The sequence below is a fragment of the Siniperca chuatsi genome, linkage group LG21 (assembly GCF_020085105.1).
Source record: "Siniperca chuatsi isolate FFG_IHB_CAS linkage group LG21, ASM2008510v1, whole genome shotgun sequence".
In the NCBI taxonomy this organism is placed as follows: domain Eukaryota; kingdom Metazoa; phylum Chordata; class Actinopteri; order Centrarchiformes; family Sinipercidae; genus Siniperca; species Siniperca chuatsi.
Genome location: NC_058062.1, coordinates 1201313 through 1222441, shown reverse-complemented (window position 1 = coordinate 1222441; position 21129 = coordinate 1201313). Strand labels below are relative to the sequence as shown.

At 41.3% G+C, this 21129-nt stretch overlaps 1 protein-coding gene and 1 long non-coding RNA gene across 2 annotated transcripts in view; one reads left to right on the top strand and one right to left on the bottom strand.

Moving 5' to 3' along the window:
• LOC122869003 (GTPase IMAP family member 9-like) overlaps positions 1-16261 on the bottom strand; it is a 74609-nt gene extending 58348 nt beyond the window's left edge. The window contains exon 1 of the mRNA XM_044181530.1: positions 16170-16261. Within this exon, the coding sequence (XP_044037465.1) occupies positions 16170-16206 (37 nt within the window). The 5' untranslated portion in view covers positions 16207-16261. The remainder of the gene's footprint in view (positions 1-16169) is intronic.
• On the top strand, positions 9594-11912 carry LOC122869012. Its single transcript, XR_006376216.1, has 2 exons — positions 9594-10592; positions 11188-11912. It is a non-coding gene; the product is annotated as an uncharacterized LOC122869012 (long non-coding RNA).
• Positions 16262-21129: the final 4868 nt, after the last annotated feature.

Sequence of the window (21129 nt, the reverse complement as noted above, 5' to 3'; positions counted from 1 at the left end):
GAAGGACTCTGGATGGGCGTATCAAGGGATTCACACCTATTCTAGGGAATCTTCTAAACACTGGCCGTGATTCAAAATGACTGTCAGAAGAAAAACCCTAAAGCAGTGATTGAGAAACCTCTCTTTCTCTTTTTGAATGAATGATCCATGCCATTGCTCATTTGTCATTGTCCTGTGTGGTACATTTGAAAATATTACACTTGTATTTTCTTCTTGCTCTGATATATGTGGGAATACTTGCAAATTGTATGCGTCTCCCTTCCACCACATACTTTTTCCCATCGATTCCACTCACTTGATTTTTACCACCTAACATTCATCAGCTAGATATCATGACAACTTCTATAGAAAGTTAATGGAGTTTAACATCTTGCATTGACAGTCCGTTCCAAAACATAACTTTATCCACTTTTCTCAACATCAGAATCGACACACACAGTCGTACCACAGTCTTTCACAAACACACAGAGCAATTTTCATTGTTTTTTCTTCTGTTTTGTTGTTTTGTTTTGCTATTTGATTTTATGAATCACCAAGGATACCAAAATATGTAACGATAATTAATAAACCTGTACAGAGGAGACACCAAAATTACATAGCGTTTACACATTAATTGGAACAAAAAGATGAAGTTGAGCAATTGCACTCACTTTGGGCTATCAGAAATAATCAATATTTATAGTAAATTTAACTTGCATTAAATTCACCTCAGGGCACCACCCTTAAATAAGGGAAACCATAGCCAATTAAAGGCCCAGTGTGGAGGATTTAGTAGCATCTAGTGGTGAAACTGCAGAGTGCAACCATTTGAATACCACTCGCCTCACCTTCCCCTTCCAACTATGGTGGCCGTGAAACTCACGAAAAACGCGAACGGCCATATCTAGAGCCAGTGTTTGGTGTGTCCGTTCTGGGCTACTGTAGAAACATGGCGGTGCAACATGGCAGCCTCCGTGGAAGGGGACCCGCTCCCTCTGTGCACTCAACAAAAATATAAACACCACACTTGTTTTTGCTCCCATTTTTGATGAGTTGAAGTAAAAGATCCAAGGCTGCTTCTATGCACACAAAAGGCTTATTTCTCTCAAAGTTTGTTATGAATGTGTTAAAATTTGTGAAATGAACATTCAATTCACGGGCAACAGCTCTGGTGAAAATTCCTGCAGTCAGCATGTGAACTGCATGCTCCCTCAAAACCTGTGGCAGGTTTAACAGATTTCTTCAGAAGAAGACAAAGGCAAGTACAATCCTGCTGGAAGGAGTGATGAGGAATGAAAATGTGAGCATGTTCAAACTGCATCATTTTCTGTGAGAGCCCAAGCTTTTATTGATGAGAGAACTGAGGTGCTACAACAATCAAACAGCAGAAAGGTGGACATGGAGGTCAGGGATGTTGCCACTAAGCACCATCTCACACTGGACATGTTGAAATATGGAGGCTTTGGGACAACAGTCGCTAAAGGTAGATCAACAGGGTGTAGATGAGAGGACACAACTGCTCGCTGCATCCCAGACTCAGAAGTCTTCTCAGGGTGAAATACGTGCTGTGAGTTTTTAAAGTTAGCCAAGACAGGAAGAGGTTACTTCAGAAACTCTCAGTTAGTGATTGTAGCGTAATCGTGCTACCGAGAGTTCGTCTTGGCCCTGAGATACCACGCTGACACCAGGGTTGCAGTGTAGGTTCTTTATTTTTAGTTGTTCTTTCTTTCTTTTCTGTCTCTTCTTCCATCCGCTCTCCCTCCTCCTTGTCCAGCATGCTACTGTATTTAAGGAGAGAATAATTAGTTCACTGGGTTCAGCTGTGCCAATTATCTCTCCTTGATGCTGCTCACCTGAGCAACTCCCCCACCTCTCCCTCTGCAGCTTAAAGCTACCCATACCCACCTCCACAGTGATCTTAAAAGTGGATTCAGATTGAATACTGAGCAAAACTTGGCCTCACTTTATTTGAATGACTTTGAACACTGGAGTATTTCTGCAGTCAAACAGTGACAAACAGCCAGTGTACCGATGTTAAAGATGTATTACCTGTTTTATCAGGTCTGTATATATATATATATATATATATATATATATATATATATATATATATACACACACTACCACTCAAAAGTTTGGAGTCACCTGCCACAAATGCTTGATTCGGTGCAGTCAGACGGCTGAGAGGAACACTCTGTATGTCTGAATGGTCTTTAGGTTGCAGAAAGTCCTCTTTACTAATAGATGTTGTTTTGTATGAAGGGTTTACAAGAAAAGTCATGTTTTGTACCTGGAGACCAAAACACTGTAATGGTTCAAACGAGACTGAGGACTGAAAGGGCAGAAAGAGACAAAGATCCTCTGAGCAGCAGTTAGATAAGAATACAAGAAACCAGCAGTCGTTGGTAAAGAAACTGGATGCTGAGCGTTAAAATCTGTGCAGATTTAAACAGCAACAGGTTCCTGTTTAAATGAGGTGAGGTGAGGTGAGCTGCTGGAGCTGGATCACAGAACATGCTGTGGACGGACAATCACAGTTTAAACCTGCTCAGTCTGACCACTGAGGAGACTGCAGAGGGCCCAGAGACAAACAGCTCCCCAAAATATTTAGAGCCCAGCTGCTCTGCTGTGGTTCAGAAATGATCTAGTGTCAGTTAGACTTGTCTGGACTGGAGTAATGAGGGAGACAGTTTATCAAAGTGCTAATTATTCTGCTGTGAGGGACTCTGGATGGGCGTGTCAAGGGATTCACACATATTCTAGGGAATCTTCTAAACACTGGCAGTGATTCAAATGACTGTCAGAAGAAAAACCCTAAAGCAGTGACTGAGAAACCTCTCTTTCTCTTTTTGAAAGAATGATTCATGCCATTGCTCATTTGTCATTGTCCTGTGTGGTACATTTGAAAATATTACACTTGTATTTTCTTCTTGCTCTGATATATTTCTTTGTTCCTCACCCCCAAGTATTCACCTCTCATCAATCGTGTGAAGCCATCAGTAAGTACCATCAAAGTACGGCCTGCGGGGGTAGACTCCACACTGTAGGACAGGTTCCCACACACAGACTGGAGTATATTTTCCTCTCAGGCCATCTGTGGCTCTCATACGGACATAGACAGTTACACCTCCTCTGTACTGGACTACGTCAACATCACCATAGACAGTGTTACAACTCAGAAGCAGATCACCACATACCCAAATCAGAAGCCATGGATGAACAAGGAGGTGCTCCTCCTGTTGAAGGCACGCAACACTGCCTTCAGAACAGGTGACGCACAGGCCTACAGCACTTCCAGGGCAAATCTGAGGGCCAAGCACTGCTACAAGCTAAAGGTAGAGGAGAACTTTTCCAATTCCGACCCTTGACGCATGTGTCAGGGCATCCAGGCTATCAGCAACTACAAACCCAGACACTCCACCCCCTCAGCCAAGACGTCTCCATCCAGAACGAGCTTAACAACTTTTATGCTCGCTTTGAGAGAGACAATAGGGAAACTGCCACCAAGCTCACACCCTCAGCTGACCGCCCGACCATCACATTCACCTCCACAGATGTCTACACTGCACTGAGCTGGAGCAACATGCTCAAGGCTGCTGGACCAGACGGCATCCCCGGTCGCGTACTCAAGGCATGTGCAGAGCAGCTCGCTGGGGTCTTTACGGATATTTTCAACCTGTCCCTCGCCCAAGCAGCTGTGCCAGCATGCTTTAAATCTACCTCCATTGCGCCAGTGCCAAAACACTCTAGTCCAACTCTAGTAGCCTGAACGACTACCGCCCGGTAGCACCCATTGTTATGACGTGTTTTGAGCACCATCCACACTGGACCCACACCAGATTGCCTACCGCAGCAATAGGAGCACAGAGGATGCAGTCTCCATGGCAGAGCACAATGTACTCACACACTTGGACAATAAGAATACTTATGCACGAATGCTGATTGTTGACTTCAGCTCTGCATTCAACACTGTCATCCCTTCCTAGTTAATCACCAAACTTGGAAACCTGAGTATTAACACCTCCATTTGCAAATGGATTATGGACTTCCTGACAAACAGACCTCAGCTTGTCAGGTTAGGCCACAACTGCTCCACCACCATCACACTCAACACTGGCGTACCACAGGGCTGTGTGCTGAGCCCCTTCCTCTGCTCCCTCTTCACACTCGACTGCAGGCCTGCGCATGGATCTAACGCCATCATCAAGTTTGCAGACGATACTACGGTGATTGGTTTCATCAGCAACAACGAGGAGACTGCCTACAGGGAGGAGGTCCAGCACCTGGCCACATGGTGCTCAAACAATAACTTGCTCCTTAACACCTCCAAGACAAAGGAGCTCATCATGGACTTCAGGAAGGAGAGAGGAGGCACACATGACCCGATCCACATTAACGGGATGGCTGTTGAGCGTGTGTGTCCCAGAGACTGTTGCCGGAAGGCAGGCGCCTCAGGTGCCTCCAGACCAGGACCAGCAGACTGAGAAACAGCTTTTTTCCCAGAGCTGTCTTCCTACTGAACTCTGCCCCCCGCTGACTCCACTGTCCCCTCATATACCTTAACTTAAATGCTGCTATATTGTTTTTGCTACATGTACCACATGTTCAATTGCACTACCGGACTATTTATTTATACATATACTGCATCATTTGCACTCCAGTACTATGAACTGAATACTGCAATAACTCATCTACAACACTGTTCACTATTTCCATAAACTGCACTACATTATATTCATTGCACTGCTGTTCTGCCCAGTCCAATTCATTACTGTACATATCCATCAGTATACTTCTGTTCATAATAATGCCATCTATATATAATGTCCATAGTACCACTTGTCAAATATTTTCATAATGCTGCGCTATCCTGCATTTATGCACACACTTTTTATCCTGCACTTGCTTAATGCACTTCTGGTTAGACCTGAACTGCATTTCGTTGCCTTGTACTTGTACATGTGTAAGGACAATAAAGTTGGATCTAATCTAATCTAATACATCCGGCTGTGATTCACACACACCACCTGTTAGCAGAAACGTTCACTGCTGGTTTGGGTCAAGAAGAAAAATAGCTAACAGCTAGCCAATCTCTAAAACTTAGTGTTTTGTTAGTGTGGCTTTCTGTTGAGATTTAGTTGGTTTCCTGCTGTTTCAGAGGCTTTTCCACCCTGATCGCACTCTTTATATGTATCAGCAGATACCCTGAGCCCAGTACCTGTCTGTCTGACAGTCAGTGAAAAAGTCACTTCACACTTACTGAAGTTTAAAGATGTTTACAGAATCTTTAGAGACTCTTCAAACCATCTGGAGGAAAATAATATATATATATAAAATATGAATGTGTTATTTTGTATGAAACTATATAATATAAACCAATACAACTCATAATAAAACTCTTTCATTTAGGTTTAGGTTGTGCAGATTGAGCAAGGAGACGTGTTGTTTCCAGCTGCCATCTCTGCTTGAATCAGGAAATATTGTTCAGTAATCCGTCTATACTGAGCACAAGAATATTTAGTCGTATTCACCCTTTAATCAGCGTTTAAACCTTTCAGTTACATCTCGAAGTTCAGTCTGAGCTCTGCAGTCTGAGTTAGTCTTTGTTATATAACTCCACTGCAGTTCTGACACAGCAAAATGTGAGCTTCCACCTGCTGGTGGATCCAGGCTTCACACCTGCACTACAGGTAAGAGGAGCTGTCCCTTTAACATTCGGCACCCAGATTTGAATATTTACACCATCGGTCTGATGAAGTCAGAGCTGCGCCCACATGAACAGGACAAGCTCTTATCTAATCAGGTACAGCGTTGGGCTTCAGGACTCCACTGGGTTCATTATTTGACATCTGAGTGAAATATACATTTTACTCCATTCATTTTCTAATTTTACATTCAAACATACGAACAGCAAAACCGCACTGAGCTTTGCCATCCGGCCCTCGCCTACCGAATACAGGATTTACTTGTAATTGAGTGTTTTTCCATCAAGGAGCCGAACTTCTTTGATCACTGTAAAAGACTATGAGAGAGGAAAAAGACCAACAGAGTCGTTTAAAAAGAGTTTTAATAGTAAAACACTTTTAAAAAACATGTCAACACATCGAAACCACCCAACTGCCACCACCACAATCACACGTGCACCGTCATGGTCTGAACCGGGACCCAGGTACACCCCCACCACACTGAGAGCTACAGGCGGAGGAGCCACGGTCTGCTGCCATGATGAAGATCTCCTCACTGAAGCTGGAACATAGAGACAGTTTAAGGAAAATGTTGTTAAAGGCGGGTTGAATGTTTGTCATGTTTAAGAATAGATCCTGAACACTAAAGTCTGACTAACACCACAAATTGCCCCAACATTAAAAAGTTGCATATGCCAAATGTCACTTAGAAATCTTCCAATTTAAAGTGTCTGGAAACGCTGTAATGTGTCAGGAGCACAGCAGTCTGTGTTGGTGTGTTCAGGATCACTATGGAAATATGTTGTATATATTTTTTTTTAATCCTGTTTCACACTTCATGCTTTTATACATAACACTTCTATAGTTAGTTTTATTTCGTGTTCCTGCACGTCCATGTTTCTTGTTGGACTGAATCTTTCTGTAGTGTTTTGTTTGTGTATTTGTGGGCGAACACTTGGACCAGTGTGTTGTGTGTTTATGACAGAATGAAAACCAAAGTGTTCTGCCTTCATTGATCCGTTAGAGAAGAACTGTTTTCTCCTGTGACCGCCAGAGGGCAGCATTTCATTAACCAGCTGCACGCTGAGCTTCAGAGCAGCCATCAGCTCACATGTGACTAATCATCAGAATCAGAAATAATTTGATCCCCGAGGGGAAACTCTTTTGTTACAGCAGCTCACTATCACGTCAGTGCACACAGGAATAGAAGTACTGAGCAAAAAAATATAATACAGGTCAGATAAATTAAGTAACAAGTGGGTATAAGTATAAAAAGTGTGAAGTACAAAGTGGGTTTACCAGTTGATGATAACAATGCGGTATAAAGTACAGTATAAAGTAATAGTGCATAGTAATAGTGAACTTTTAAGTTCAGTGTAGCTTATTAAGATTATAATGACGTTCTGTATTGGTGGAAAGTAATCCAGTACATTTCATCAAGTACTTTACTTAAGTAAAGTTTTAATGTACTTTTACTTTGAGTATTTGTCGTAAGGGGTGCTGTATAGTGGTATGTGGACCCAAAAGCAGATGACGAGGAAGCGGTCTCAGGGTGAAGCAGCCGGATGTCTATCGTGTTTATTGTGGGGTGGAAGGCAGGCAAGTACAGGCAGAGGTGAAAACAGGGGAGTGAGTCCAAGGTGGAAAAACAGTACAGAAGGGAGCAGGCAAAATCCAAGCAAGGTCCACGGGAGAACAAAGAATTCAACACAACTTACAGCGAATGCTCGGCAGGAACAACAGCAGGTGTACAACAATGAACAAAGAAAAGACCCAGACTAAATACCCTAGGGGAGGTGAGACAACGAGACACAGGTGCAAACAATCAAGGAAGGGCCAACAATCAAAACTGGAGGGAAAACACAGACAGGGAGTAAAAACACAAGACACACAAGGGAAGAAGAATACTACCAAAATAAACCAGGAAGTGATAACACCTAAACTACCACAGTATTTACATTTTATAATACTTCTACTCCACCTCAGAGGGAGCGCTGAAAACCCTCCGGTGTGTGTGCTCTGTAACTGGGAAACACACAAAGAAGCCTGCTAACAGTGTGACGAGTGCTGACAGTAAAATGATGTTGACAAGAGGCAGTTTAAAGTTATAGTGTGGGTTATATGCTACATTAGAACAAACAGTAGCTTCCATTATCAGCACCTTAACACACCTGTTGTTAAGATCCACCTGAGCTGTTGAGGAAGTCAGCTGGCGGATACAGGAGGCGGATCTGGTTATAAACTAGATGGTTCTGAACTGGAGCTGGTTCCAGACAGAAGTATTGACATTAATGTGAATGATGAAGCTGGAGGAGGGTTACTGGTCTTTATTACTGGTAAAAGATTAAGTCATTCTGAAATCACACATAATGAAAGGCCTTACTGATCACACAACCACTGTTTAAAAAATTTTAATTTTACCTGAAGCTCTCAGTTTCCACTTTAGCTGGCGAGATAACATCACGTTAGCTAACGTTAACTAAAATGTTAGCTAACGTTAACTAAAACGTTAGTTAACATTAACAAAACATTAGCTAACATTAACTAAAATGTTAGCTAACGTTATAATTTCGAACGAATGTCCTGATTAAACTGATTAAACTATTAATGTGATGTACTTAAAAGTATGACTGAGTGATTCAGACTATTTTTAATAGCAAGTAGTTTTTGCTTTCGGTCAGTACTCGACTACAACTTACTGGGCTGGATTATGACGTCCAAAAATCCTCGCTAACGTTTTAAAAAGGCTTTAAAGTACAGAATGGGGTTTTTCCTCTCTAACTAATCCCATTTGTCCGAGTGACAGACACTAGTTTGTCATGTACGTTTACTAGATAACAGTTCATTTAGTAGTTCGGCTACATCGCGAAATAAATGTTAATGCTTATAAAATCTAAAAATGAGAAGCCTGCTAACAGCTTTGATCCTGCCCTTGATTTGATGAGGGACATTTGGGTGCAGGAAGTTTGTAGTGAACAGACATTTTATGTTGTCGCAGTACTGAAATATAAAAGGTCTTAAAACCAGATTTTAGCAATCCAGTTTTTAATTGTGCTTTGGTGTTGTATATCACCAAACAAATGTGTAATTGATCAAATTACCACAAAGTAAATGACACACAGACAACCTGGAGCCTTAGGGGCCCCTGAGTTTCTGGGGCCTCGGTGCAGTTGTCCACTTTGCCCAGTTGGTAATCCAGCCATGGATGTAATAAATCAAGTTGTGAGAATTAGTAGAATAATTGATTGTGTGTGATAATCAATACATTTGGTTTAGCGTCTTGAAACAGTTTCTTTTAAAATTATTGTGTACAGCACTGGATGGATTATCGAACGGACCTGCCGGACACAGACCCAAGGGCCTAAGGGCTCAGGGGCCTGTCAGCGCGTTCGTTTATTTGCAAAAGAAAAGTCTGGAGAGAAGCTATTCCTTAATTTGGCATTTATTAAAGCATTGCAGGATCAAAAGCATCTTGTACAAGGATCTTTTCTATTCAGAAAACCACAGTCAGCACGCTGTTAATCTGTAGCCATCATCCTAAAAAAGAATGCTGTTCTTAACATTACACAGAGTTTTAAATGAGAATGTACAACTATCTGATAGGTTTCTACAGAGGTGGGGAGGAGCTGTGGTTTAGACTTAGCTCTCCCTTCGGTGGTCCACAGGCTGGTCCCAGCCTCTTGGCACACGAGTCCACCCTTCGTGTGGAGACAGCGCCCTGGTGGAGGAATCCTACACTTCCTCTGTTTGTAAGCTGCTAAAGTCTCTGCTTCGTTCCCCAAAACTGATACTTTTCCTCTCATGGTCATTTCAATACATACTGTCCTCAGTACATGATGTTCTTTCTGATATCCCTGTTTCTTTGTATAAATGTAAGCCTGTTTGCAACAGCTAATCAACTTTTCCCTGCAGTCAGCAAGTCTGCAGGACAGCACTTTGAATTGTTAAGCCTCATGCCCTGTGTGTGTGTGTGTGTGTGTGTGTGTGTGTGTGTGTGTGTGTGTACAAAAGTTTCAACATGGTATTAATATAATAGGCAAGCAACCTTCATTTAAAATTTTAATTCTCACAGGCCCCAAAGCTCAAGTTATTAACATTTCTTGTTGAACAGTAAAAAGTTTTGTTGAAGAAATAACTTTCACTGTCACTTTGAAGTCGGGATCCGAGTCCTTTAATATTGAATATTTGAGTAATAAAAGAGCATCTCTTTCTACATAAACCAGCTGCACACTTCTCCCACATACCTGTTACATTTAACAAAGACATTACAGATGTTTGACAGCTGAATAGTTCTGATAAAACAAGCCTGAATCACAGTTTTCCTCCAGTATTTTGAACAGTATTTGTGTTACCACGTTCTAATCAGGCTCCCTTTATAAAGGGTTTATAAGTTGTAATGAATGGCTTCCTCAGAGTTTCATAGACCAGTTATAAGCCATCATTATAAGAATTTTTGGGTTGCCAGGTTGTGTTTTTTAGCTCTTAGCTCATCAGTTAGACCCCTCCAATGTACTATTTGACCGCTTAACTACTGGAAAAGATTTGCCAAATTTACCAAAATTGATTTATTAATGACTCAATAAAATGTATAACCGCAGACTTGACGGCTCATTAGAAAGTGACAAACCAATGAGCGTTTCTGAGTAGATTACCAGCATTGCTAACAGTATTATTACCACATAGAAAGGATGAACACCAGTCAGAGGGATTTCTCACAAGCTGCTGTTGTTCCTATTAGCGGCACAAAACATTGTTTATTAACCATTAACAACTTGTAACTCTTTACAAAGGCTGTTGTATTAGAAAACTGGACTGTACTGAGTATAGTACCTGAGAGAGTTATAATGGTCAGAGCCCAAATGCTGCACATATTCTACATTTATCTAAACGGGGTGATATTATTTATTATTTCACAAACAAAGTGTTTAGGTCAGCCCACAACCAATCAGCAGCAAACTGAGCTGACTTACTGAATGGCCTTTTGGTTAACATACATATTCTTATACTAAATATATGAAAAGGCAAAACCCAAACAAACTGAAACAACAAAATATACAAACTCCACCACCATGATTTCCCCTTTACAGGATTTTCATTTGTAAGACTTGTTCCGTCTTTTAAACCGTCTCTTTCCAATGTGTGCTCAGAATCATAACTAGTCTACGAAGTCATTATCATGGGGAGTGACGAGGTCAGAGCCCAAATGCTGTACATATTCTACATTCATCTAAAAGTGATATTATTGGTATTAGAATCACCTATTAAAGGGTCAGTTCACCCCGATTACAAAACAAATCACTTTCTCACTGCACGTCTAAAACTTCTGCCACCACTCCAATATAAAAGAGCTGAATGGAATTTAATTTGTGCCGATTAAAACATTCAAAAAACTCAACAACATGTATCTTTTTCAGAAACATCAAATGTTTAGACGGTGTAGTCCCTCATTCGTCCAGGAGTGTTCTATCGTAGAAAAGGTTTCAGTCGTAGTCATTTGGGCTCATTTGGGCTCTCAAATGTTTAGGTCAGCCCACAACCAATCAGCAGCAAACTGAGCTGACTTACTGAATGGCCTTTTGGTTAACATACTTTATATGAAAAGGCAAAACCCAAACAAACTGAAACAACAAAATATACAAACTCCACCACCATGATTTCCCCTTTACAGGATTTTCATTTGAAAGAATTGGTCCTTCCGGTGCAGTTCCCATCGCAGACGTCATCTCACCACCTCCAACAAGATACCCCCATCAGACGTCCCACAACTGTTCCAGACAAAGCACAGGTTTGAGGATGGGTTAGCTTGGCTGTTGTTTCTTCTCCTTTTGGATTTTGCACCTGTTGTTGCTGTTGTTCTTTTCGATCTCTTGGAGCATCTCAGCCGTGTAGAGGTTTCCTCCTGTTGTCTGAATCATGCCTTTGGTGTTATGATCCTCCGACTTTGAGGATGTCAATGAAGTCATCTCTACACCTCAAAGTGTTAGCCAGTTTCTCAGTACTGACATCATTCAGTAAGGCCAAGAGGTCATAATCAGTCATTGTGTGGCCAAACGTTTTTCTAAAACACTGCCCAAAAAATTACCGCGCCTTTAAAAATCACATCTTGGTTGCTTCACCTCAACTTGCCTGAAAAGAAAAGCTGCTTTCTGCCATAAAATGCATTTCCTTGTGAGATGGGATGGATTCTGACTCTGTACTAGAGCTGAAACTAGCAATTATTTTCATTGTTGATTATTTTCTCGATTAATCGATTAGTTGTTTGGTCCAAAAAAAAGAAAATGTGGAAAAATGTCGTTCAGTGTTTCCCAAAGCCCAAGGCGACATCCTAAAATGTCTTGTTTTGTCCACAATCCAAAGATATTCAGTTTACTAAGAGGAGCAAAGACACCAGAAAATATTAACATTCAAGAAGCTGAAATCTGAGAATTTTGACATTGTTTCTTAAAAAATGACTAACGATTATCAAAATAGCTGGCGATTAATCTAATAGTTGACAACTAATCGATTAATCTACTAATCTTTGCTGCTCTACTCTATACTGCTGGTGGAAACGTCACCCTGATAGGCCACCAACCAACCAACACCAACCACAGGCTTCTCCCACCACCATGATTTCCCCTTTACAGTATTTTCATTTGTAAGAATTGCTTCATCTTTCCAATGTGTGCTCAGATTCATAACTAGTCTACGAAGTTATTACCGTCACTCCCTGCTGCACTGAGCTTAGTGTTTCCTCGTGGGGAGTGTAAGAATTGCTCTGATCAGCTTAAACACTTAAAACTCACTTTCCGATGCAACTGTTGATGTAGTTTTTAGCAAGTATCACTAAAGCTGTCAATCCAGATCCCAGTATTCCACCCGCTACACCTCCCAGTGCAGCTCCTATACTAGACGTAATCTCACCACCAGCAACAAGATACCCCATCAAACACCCAACACCTGTTCCAACTAAAGCAGACGTTTGAATTGGGCCTCGCTTGGCTGTTTCTTCTCCTTTTGGATTTTGTACCTGCTGTTTTTGTTCCTGTTGTTCTTTTAAGGCTTTTTCAGCCCCTTTAAGCAACTTTTGGGTGTAGTAGCCTCCTCCTCTTGTCTGAATCATGCTGTTGATCTTCTGCAGTAGTGACTTGACTTGATCACTGACTTCAACACAACTCTCATCTTTGTTGTTAAAGACTTGATCACTGACTTCAACACGACGCTCTTCGTTGTTAAAAACATGGTAATTCCACTGGCACTGTATGATTAGGTCCAGCAGATTTGGATCTGAATGAATAACATTTTCTATCGTTTTCTGCAGTGTGTCTCCATGGGTGAACAAGACCAGAGTGAAAGCCATTGTGTTTTTGCCAAAAGTACTGCGAATGAGTTCCACCATATTCTGTAGTTCCTCTGTGAATGTATCTTCCACATTCAGCACAATCAGGAACACATGAGGACCAGGTTCAGCAAGTGAGATGGATTTCTTGATCTCTTTCATCACCTCCTCTTGCTTTTTCTTGGGGTTAAACATACCTGGAGTATCAACGACAACCACATTTTGTCCGCCAATGCTCTCTGTTTTCTTCTGGCACTTCTCTGTGACAGCAAATAAAGAGACTTTTGACTTGAATGGTGTCGTCTTGCTCAGGATGGTGTTTCCTGAAGAACTCCTCCCAGCTCCGATCCTCCCAAGCAGCACGATCCTCACCTCTGACTCAGGTCTATCTGGAGAACAATTTCACACAGACATAAGTGATGTAAGAGTTGTCTCAAGAAAATACAAATAAATACATAAATATGCACTTTCAATTAAACTTTATTCATTGCTTGCATTTATACTGGAAGTTCATCTTCTTTCAGATCTTCACTTCAACTGCCACTTCAGCCTCTTTCAGTATTCATGTGTTTCAAATGTCTCAACTTCAAATTTTAAGCAGCGAGTACATTTTCCTCAGACAGTTTGGCCGTTTCTAGTTTGGTATTCATTAGCTCAGTAGGGGGATTTCCCCTTTTTTGGACTGAGCCACCGCCCCTTAAAATGTCTGTGCACGACCCTGATGTGTCTGTCTGGACACCATCTGGCACCTCACAACTCACATCGGCCAGAAAAGGGGAAGTCCCACCTACATGTGATCATAAACTAACTCAAGCAAACAAATGCGTTGCTCTCAAATTAGGACTGTGCATGCGATAGTTAATTATATTACCGCGAGACAAAGTTATTTGTTCACTTAATTGTCCTTCTGTTTCCATAGCAGGTCCAGTCTAGTGTGGTATGATTGAAGCAGACAGTCAAATACATATTACATAGGCATATTTTTAAACCTGTTAAGAAAAAATTCATTTAACTCCATGAGGCCTTTTAAATTCTCTCTCTTTATGTCCAGGTTTTATGTTGGATTGAATTTTTTGTTAGTTGTTGTGGTAAATCTGTGGACACGTGTGATATGACATTGTCATGAGCAGTTTAACTTCATCATACACATTTACTTGCTAGATAGATTAGAGTGGAAGAAATATTCAGAGCCTTCACTTCAGTAAAAGTACTGATACCACTCTGTGAACATACTCCACTACAAGTATTCAGAACCTGAAGTAAAATTATGAAGTATTATCAGCTAAAGTTACTTAAAGTGTGGCAGTGAAAGTCGCCCCTGTGCAGTAAAACGCTTCCTGTCAGTGTTTTATTATATCTGATGTTTCTGGATTCATATTCCTGCTGCATTCATGTGTGTGTTGCATTTTACTGCTGCAGATGTTTAAGGTTGAGCTCATTTTAACTGCTTTATATCCTGTTGGGTAGTTTAACCTGCAGCAATGCATCATGGTCTATAAGGTCATCACGTGTTTGCAGCGTCGCTGTCCTGTGTAAGAACCTAAAAAGTCTTCCTGATCAGAGAAACAGCCTGTTTTCAGCTCTGTGACGATGCGTTTCCCAGCTGATCCGAGGGGGGGTTAAAGAGTTTATTCAGCTTCAGGAGGAGGAGAGTTTCCTCAGCACATGAAGGAAACTCTTCATCCTTCAGCTCGTCACAAACACCTGATAAAGATGCGTCAAAAGGCTGTGTAATAGGTTACATCTGTAGCTCTACTGTGCTAAAATGTATGCCTGTTTATGTATTAGCCTAGTACAGTGAAAAAACAACAGGTAACAAATTTGCCCTATGTTTATTTTCAGGTATGATGTACAGTATATATTATGGGTTACTGTTATTAGCAGGTTCAAACTGTTTTGTGCTGCTCGGTCACGTGAGAGGCGTGTGAGCACCAGTGCCCATGCAGACAGGTCAACTGTCGTTAAAACTGCCCAAACAAACAAGCACACCCTTGATTTAATTGGCCTATCACATACACAGGTCTATTAGTCCTCTCTGAACATTAATATGAAAGGTGGATCCATTAACCGTGTAAACACCTTATGCAGTAGTCATCATCAATATTTGGATCTGCATGAACTGAAGAGTTAGTATCCAATGAGATGGAAGAGCTCCATGCATTAATTGAAAAACTATTTGGTCATCACCAGTATGGTCCTGTTTAAATTGTACAGCTTTTTGCACATCTTTGTCAGGGAATATTAACATTTTTCAAATGTAAATTGTATCTGAATGTATAATCATGTTTATACCCCACCCAATGAATTGTAATCATCTCTCCCTCTCTCCTTATGTCATTGTTTAGTCAGGTTGTTGAGGTAGCAGCTATTAAAGTGACTAAAAAACTCAAAACAAAACATGACATTCAGAAACAAACCAGTCAAGTAACATTATCTCTGGCTGTGCATATGCTCCTGTTAACACCAAACCAAGTTGTTGGCGGTAATCATCTGCTTTGGCTGCTATGTTTGTCATCAAACTGCCCCCTATCAGTAACTATTTAGAACCACAACTGAATGCTTAAACACTTTAATTATTTACTGTTCAATATTGTATTTAATAGCAATATTGAACAAGATCTATAAAAGTCCTGTTTGCAACAAATTACATAAGCAACATTATGTAGAATTAAGTCTGTGTGTGTTTGAAATAAGCTTAGCTTGGGTTTCAAAAATGTCCCTAAAATGTGACATCCAATCCAAACCATCAAAGTTTAAAAATATGAAAATTAATAGCTGTGGGTGTGTAGTTAGTTGAAGGGTAAAAGAGCTGCTCTCTGTCATAAACTGATCTGCCAACATCATGGATGAAACTGATGTAGGAACTGATCATTCACTGCACTACTGAAAACTTAGATTTTGTCTCTGAAATGCTACTTGATTCAACTGTGTGGAGATAATAAAACTCTCCACTGCAGAGAGATGCACGACCTCTCTACAACATCTCTGGACTTCACCAAAAACTACTTTTTTAAATGAAAAAATGAGTTAAAAAATTACCCAAAACATCATGGATCCACAAAAAGAAGTTAAGAAGAGAATGAGCTGTTGATGAGTTGCTGGTTTTTATTCAAGGAAATAATTATTGTTCCATATATAAAACCCAGACACCATCCTGAGTTGCAATACTGTAGAAGAGATATACTTACTAGGCACTAAAGGATCTTCACATCCATGTGTTTCCATCTTTTTCTTGTAGAAGCAGCTGATCTGTGATGTCTTGTCACTGTGGATGTTTTGTTCTGACTATTTTAACTTCCATCTCATCTTTATATATTATAGCCTGCTTCTAGTTCCCTCCCCTGAAATACACATCACCTGTTCCTAGCCAGAATCTGACCAGTCACAGATCAGAAACAAAAATGTAGCTGCAGGCAACAGATCATGGGGCAGCAGACAAGAGTACATTCTACCTGCCAATCAGCTTCTTTCAGTTCAATTCATTAAAACAATTTAAATGAAGAAATTAAAATGTACAGATGATTTAAGGGCTAAACATAGAGGACCACACTGCAGGTGCAAATTAAAGAAATAACTCAACATTTTGGGAAGTACGCTTATTCACTCTCTTGCGGAGAATGAGATGTTCAGATTGATACCGCTCTCCTGTCTGTAAGCTAAATATGAAGTTGCAGCTGGTTAGCTTAGCTTAGCAGAAACAGTGGAAACAGGTGGAAACAGCTAGCCTGGCTCTGACCAAAGTTAACAAAATCCACCTACCAGCACCTCTATAGCTCACTGATTAACATGTTATATCTTGTTTGTTTAATCCGTACAAAACCTGAGGTATAAAAACTACAATTTGCTGTTTTTTTATTTGTCAGACTATTTCTTAGCCGGGAGCAGTGACTTCCTTAAAGCAACTACCAGGAGCTTTCATTGTGTGTTGATTCTGGCGGCCCCTGTGGACAAAAGCGGTAGTGTTTCCTCGTGTCGTAAAGATCTTTATCTGCCTAGCGAGTGCATTTCTTTTAGAAGCAAGTGAAAGAAAGACGCAGCTTATTTTTAATACTATTTTTCTTTTTTAAACAGCTGTTTGCAGGATGCATAGCGCTGAGGTAATGCATCTATTTGTAGCTATGTCAGATTAATACCGGTAATATGACGATAGTGAAACAAAGTAAACTTTGTTTTAGTACCGTTCATACACAGAGGTTACATGTAAGTCTACAACTCACAGATTTGGTTGCTCGGTAATAGTACATTCCCTCGTAATGTTACGTCTTCATAATAATAAGCCAACAGCAAGATATAGCTCGGTAGCAAGCCAACATAAAATGTTACGTTATAAGCCAGTTGTATTACAGTAATGTCTGCCGTGACCGATGCCTCCATGGACTGAACACAGCCAAATAAAATAGACATATTACATACCTGTCTAGGAGGAAGAGGCCAATTCAGGATTGCTTTTGAATCTTTTCAAGTCCCACAGTTCTCTCCATCTGTTGAATGAGCGACCAAGCTCGACTCGTGTTTTCGCCCGTGCTCTGACACTGTACCTTTTTCTCTTTGCTGATCCTGCCCTAGTATCAGCCATAGCCACAAAATATAACGTCAAAAATAAAATTCTCTAAAGAAAAATCTCCTCCAGCTTCCTTTTAACTGGCTAACATGCTACCATGGATGTATTACATGCGTACTACTCACTGCGAAACGTTGCCTGAGAAAATGCAAACATAGGCTCTTCCGGGCTGTGTGGTGCGTGCCGTAAATCGTTTCGTCTGATTTCACCGGGAATCTGACTCGGTGACAAGCATTTATTAAAAACAGGACTTTCACCCAGGAGACCACTGTTCGTGTCCCGTGTTAAACCAAAAGTCAACGCTGACTTGTTTTAACTTATCTTAAGTTGTGATGTAACTTAACTTACGTAACTAATGTACTTATTTTAACCCAAAACAAGTGGTTTTGGTGCCTAAACCTAACCAAAGTGCGACCATTTCACAACATTAACCACATGTTTATTATTGTTACTATGGCGACGAAGGTCTGGTACACCTGTCACTGGTACTCTCCAACGGCCATATATGTCGTTTTGAGAGTCATTGGCAAACAACCTGTTCTGTCGCACTATACTGTATTCAAAGGTCACTTCTATTCTGCCTGTATGCTGTGCCGGATGCAAGATGCTGATTAAACAGCATGATTATGGCACAGGTGTGCTTTGGGCTGGTCGCAATAAAAGGCCACTCTAAAATGTGCAGTTTCATCTTTAAAAAAAACATTTATTCGGCACTACACTATGGCTATTTCGCATCGGGCTGCAGATATGCAGATTTGGGGGGGGGGGGCAGAAAACCAGTCAGTGTCTGGCCTGAGGGATGTTGGACCACCCAGGAATTCGGCAGATGCCATTGAAGGTCAGCATTTGCCCACTCAAGTCGGTTACGACGACAAACTGCAGTCAGGTCAAGACCTTGGTGAGGAAGACGAGCACTCAGATCCCAGACTTTCCTGAGACGGTTTCTGACAGTTGGGGCAGAAATTCTATGGTTGTGCAAACCAACTGTTGCATCAGACGATCTTGCAGATGAAGAAGCCGGATGTGGAGGTCGGTTGCATGTAGTGACAAATTCTCGAAAGTGACATTGGAGAAAGCTTATGGTAGTGAAATGAACATTCAAATGAACATTCCTGCAGTCAGCATGTGAACTGCATGCTCCCTCAAAACCTGTGGCAGGTTTAACAGATTTTTTCAGAAGAAGGCAAAGGCAAGTACAATCCTGCTCGAAGGAGTGATGAGGAATGAAAATGCGAGCATGATCTGACAGCAAAAGCCCAAGCTTTTATTGATGAGAGAACTGAGGTGCTACAACAATCAAACAGCAGAAAGGTGGACATGGAGGTCAGGGATGTTGCCACAAAGCACCATCTCACACTGGACATGTTGAAATATGGAGGCTTTGGGACAACAGTCGCTAAAGGTAGATCAACAGGGTGTAGATGAGAGGACACAACTGCTCGCTGCATCCCAGATTCAGAAGTCTTCTCAGGGTGAAATATGGGGTGTGAGTTTTTAAAGTTAGCCAAGACAGGAAGAAGTTACTTCAGAAACTCTCAGTTAGTGATCTTAAAAGTGGATTCATATTGAATACTGAGCAAAACTTGGCCTCACTTTATTTGAATGACTTTGAACACTGGAGTATTTCTGCAGTTGCAGTGACAAACAGCCAGTGTACCGATGTTAAAGATTTATTACCTGTTTTATCAGGTCTGCAAAATATATCATGTTTTGTAGAGAGAGACCAAAACGCTGTAATGGTTCAAACAGACTGAGGACTGAAAGGGCAGAAAGAGACAAAGATCCTCTGAGCAGCAGTTAGATAAGAATACAAGAAACCAGCAGCCGTTGGTAAAGAAACTGGAAGCTGAGCGTTAAAATCTGTGCAGATTTAAACAGCAACAGGTTTCTTGTTTGGCAGCTAAAGCTCCATGCAAGATCCTTTTTTTAAAATCCAGAGTGGCTCAATTAAAAATGTATCATCTCATCTCCTCTCTGACATGATTTTATGTTTATGAGTTTAATATATAAACTTTGATTAGAAATCACAACTGCCTCTTTGTTTGCATCACACAAAGTCGACAATAACACAAAGGCAGTTGCAATGACTTTGCAGTTGGTAAGGTAATTTCCTGACTACAAATGACTCCACTGATGTGGGCGGATCAGGTGGTAAAGTGCAGTTTTGCAGCAGACTGAGCTTGTGTTTCTGCAGCTCAGACCTCTTGGGCTCTGTTTGTGTGAATTCAATTCAATTCAATTTTATTTATATAGCGCCAATTCACAACAGAAGTTATCTCACTGCACTTTTCCTATAGAGCAGGTCTAGACCATACTCTTTATAATATTATTTACAGAGACCCAACAAATCCCACCATGAGCAAGCACTTGGCGACAGTGACAAGAAAAATACAAGAAACCTTGGACAGAGTCAAACTCAATGGTGGGCGGCCATCACGGGGGGAGGCACAATGCAAATACCACCTAGAATTTTATTTTATTTTTAAATAATAGAATAGTAATAGTAGTGTTCATATTATTAATAGGAATGGCAGCTATAGGAAGAATAATGTCAGCATCAGTAGCAGAGGCAATAACAACAACTGTAGTAGCAGTTGTCGAGCAGGAACACGGGGGCAGCAGGTGGCCCACAACCACAGATCCAGACTCTGAAAGAACAAGAACAGCAGGTGGCCCACAACCACAGCAGACTCTGCAGGAACAGGGGGCAGCAGGTGGCCCACAGCCACAGATCCAGACTCTGAAAGAACACGGGGGCAGCAGGTGGCCCACAGCCACAGATCCAGACTCTGAAAGGAACACGGGGGCAGCAGGTGGGGATCCAGACTCTGCAGGAACACGGGGGGCCACAACCACAGATCCAGACTCTGCAGCTCCGGAGGCAGAAATACCTGCTGAAAGCGACAGAAAGAGAGAGGAGAGAGACGAGAAAGCACAGAACTACGGGAGAGAGAAGATGTTGAGTTAGTATCATGCAGTAATGGGATAAAAATGCATACAGCCGGAGAGGGAGAGGAGGATTCGAATATGTAGGGAAAAATGGCGTAAAGGATACCAAAATATGTAACGATAATTTATAAACCTGTACAGAGGAGACACCAAAATTACATAGAGTTTACACATTAATTGGTACAAAAAGATGAAGTTGAGCAATTGCACTCACTTCGGGATATCAGAAATAATCAATATGTATAGCAAATTTAACTTGCATTAAATTCACCTCGGGGCACCACCCTTAAATAAGGGTAGCCAATTAAAGGCCCAGCGTGGAGGATTTAGTGGCATCTAGCAGTGAAACTGCAGATTGCAACCATTTGAATACCGCTCGCCTCACCCTCCCCTTCCAACTACGGGGGCCGTGAAACTCGCTAAAAGCATAAGCGGCCATATCTAGAGCAAGAGAATCTTTCATAGATCACACGGCGAGGCCGGCGTGATACCACGAGGTAAACGGACGAGCTGGCAAAGACTGGAGAGAAGAGCCGGGTCTGTATACTGCCAGGAGTTGATTAGTGGATGGAGATCAGGTGGGTAACAGCAGGTGTGTCACTTCCTGGATTGGAGGTTCCTCCAATCAGGAAGCCGCA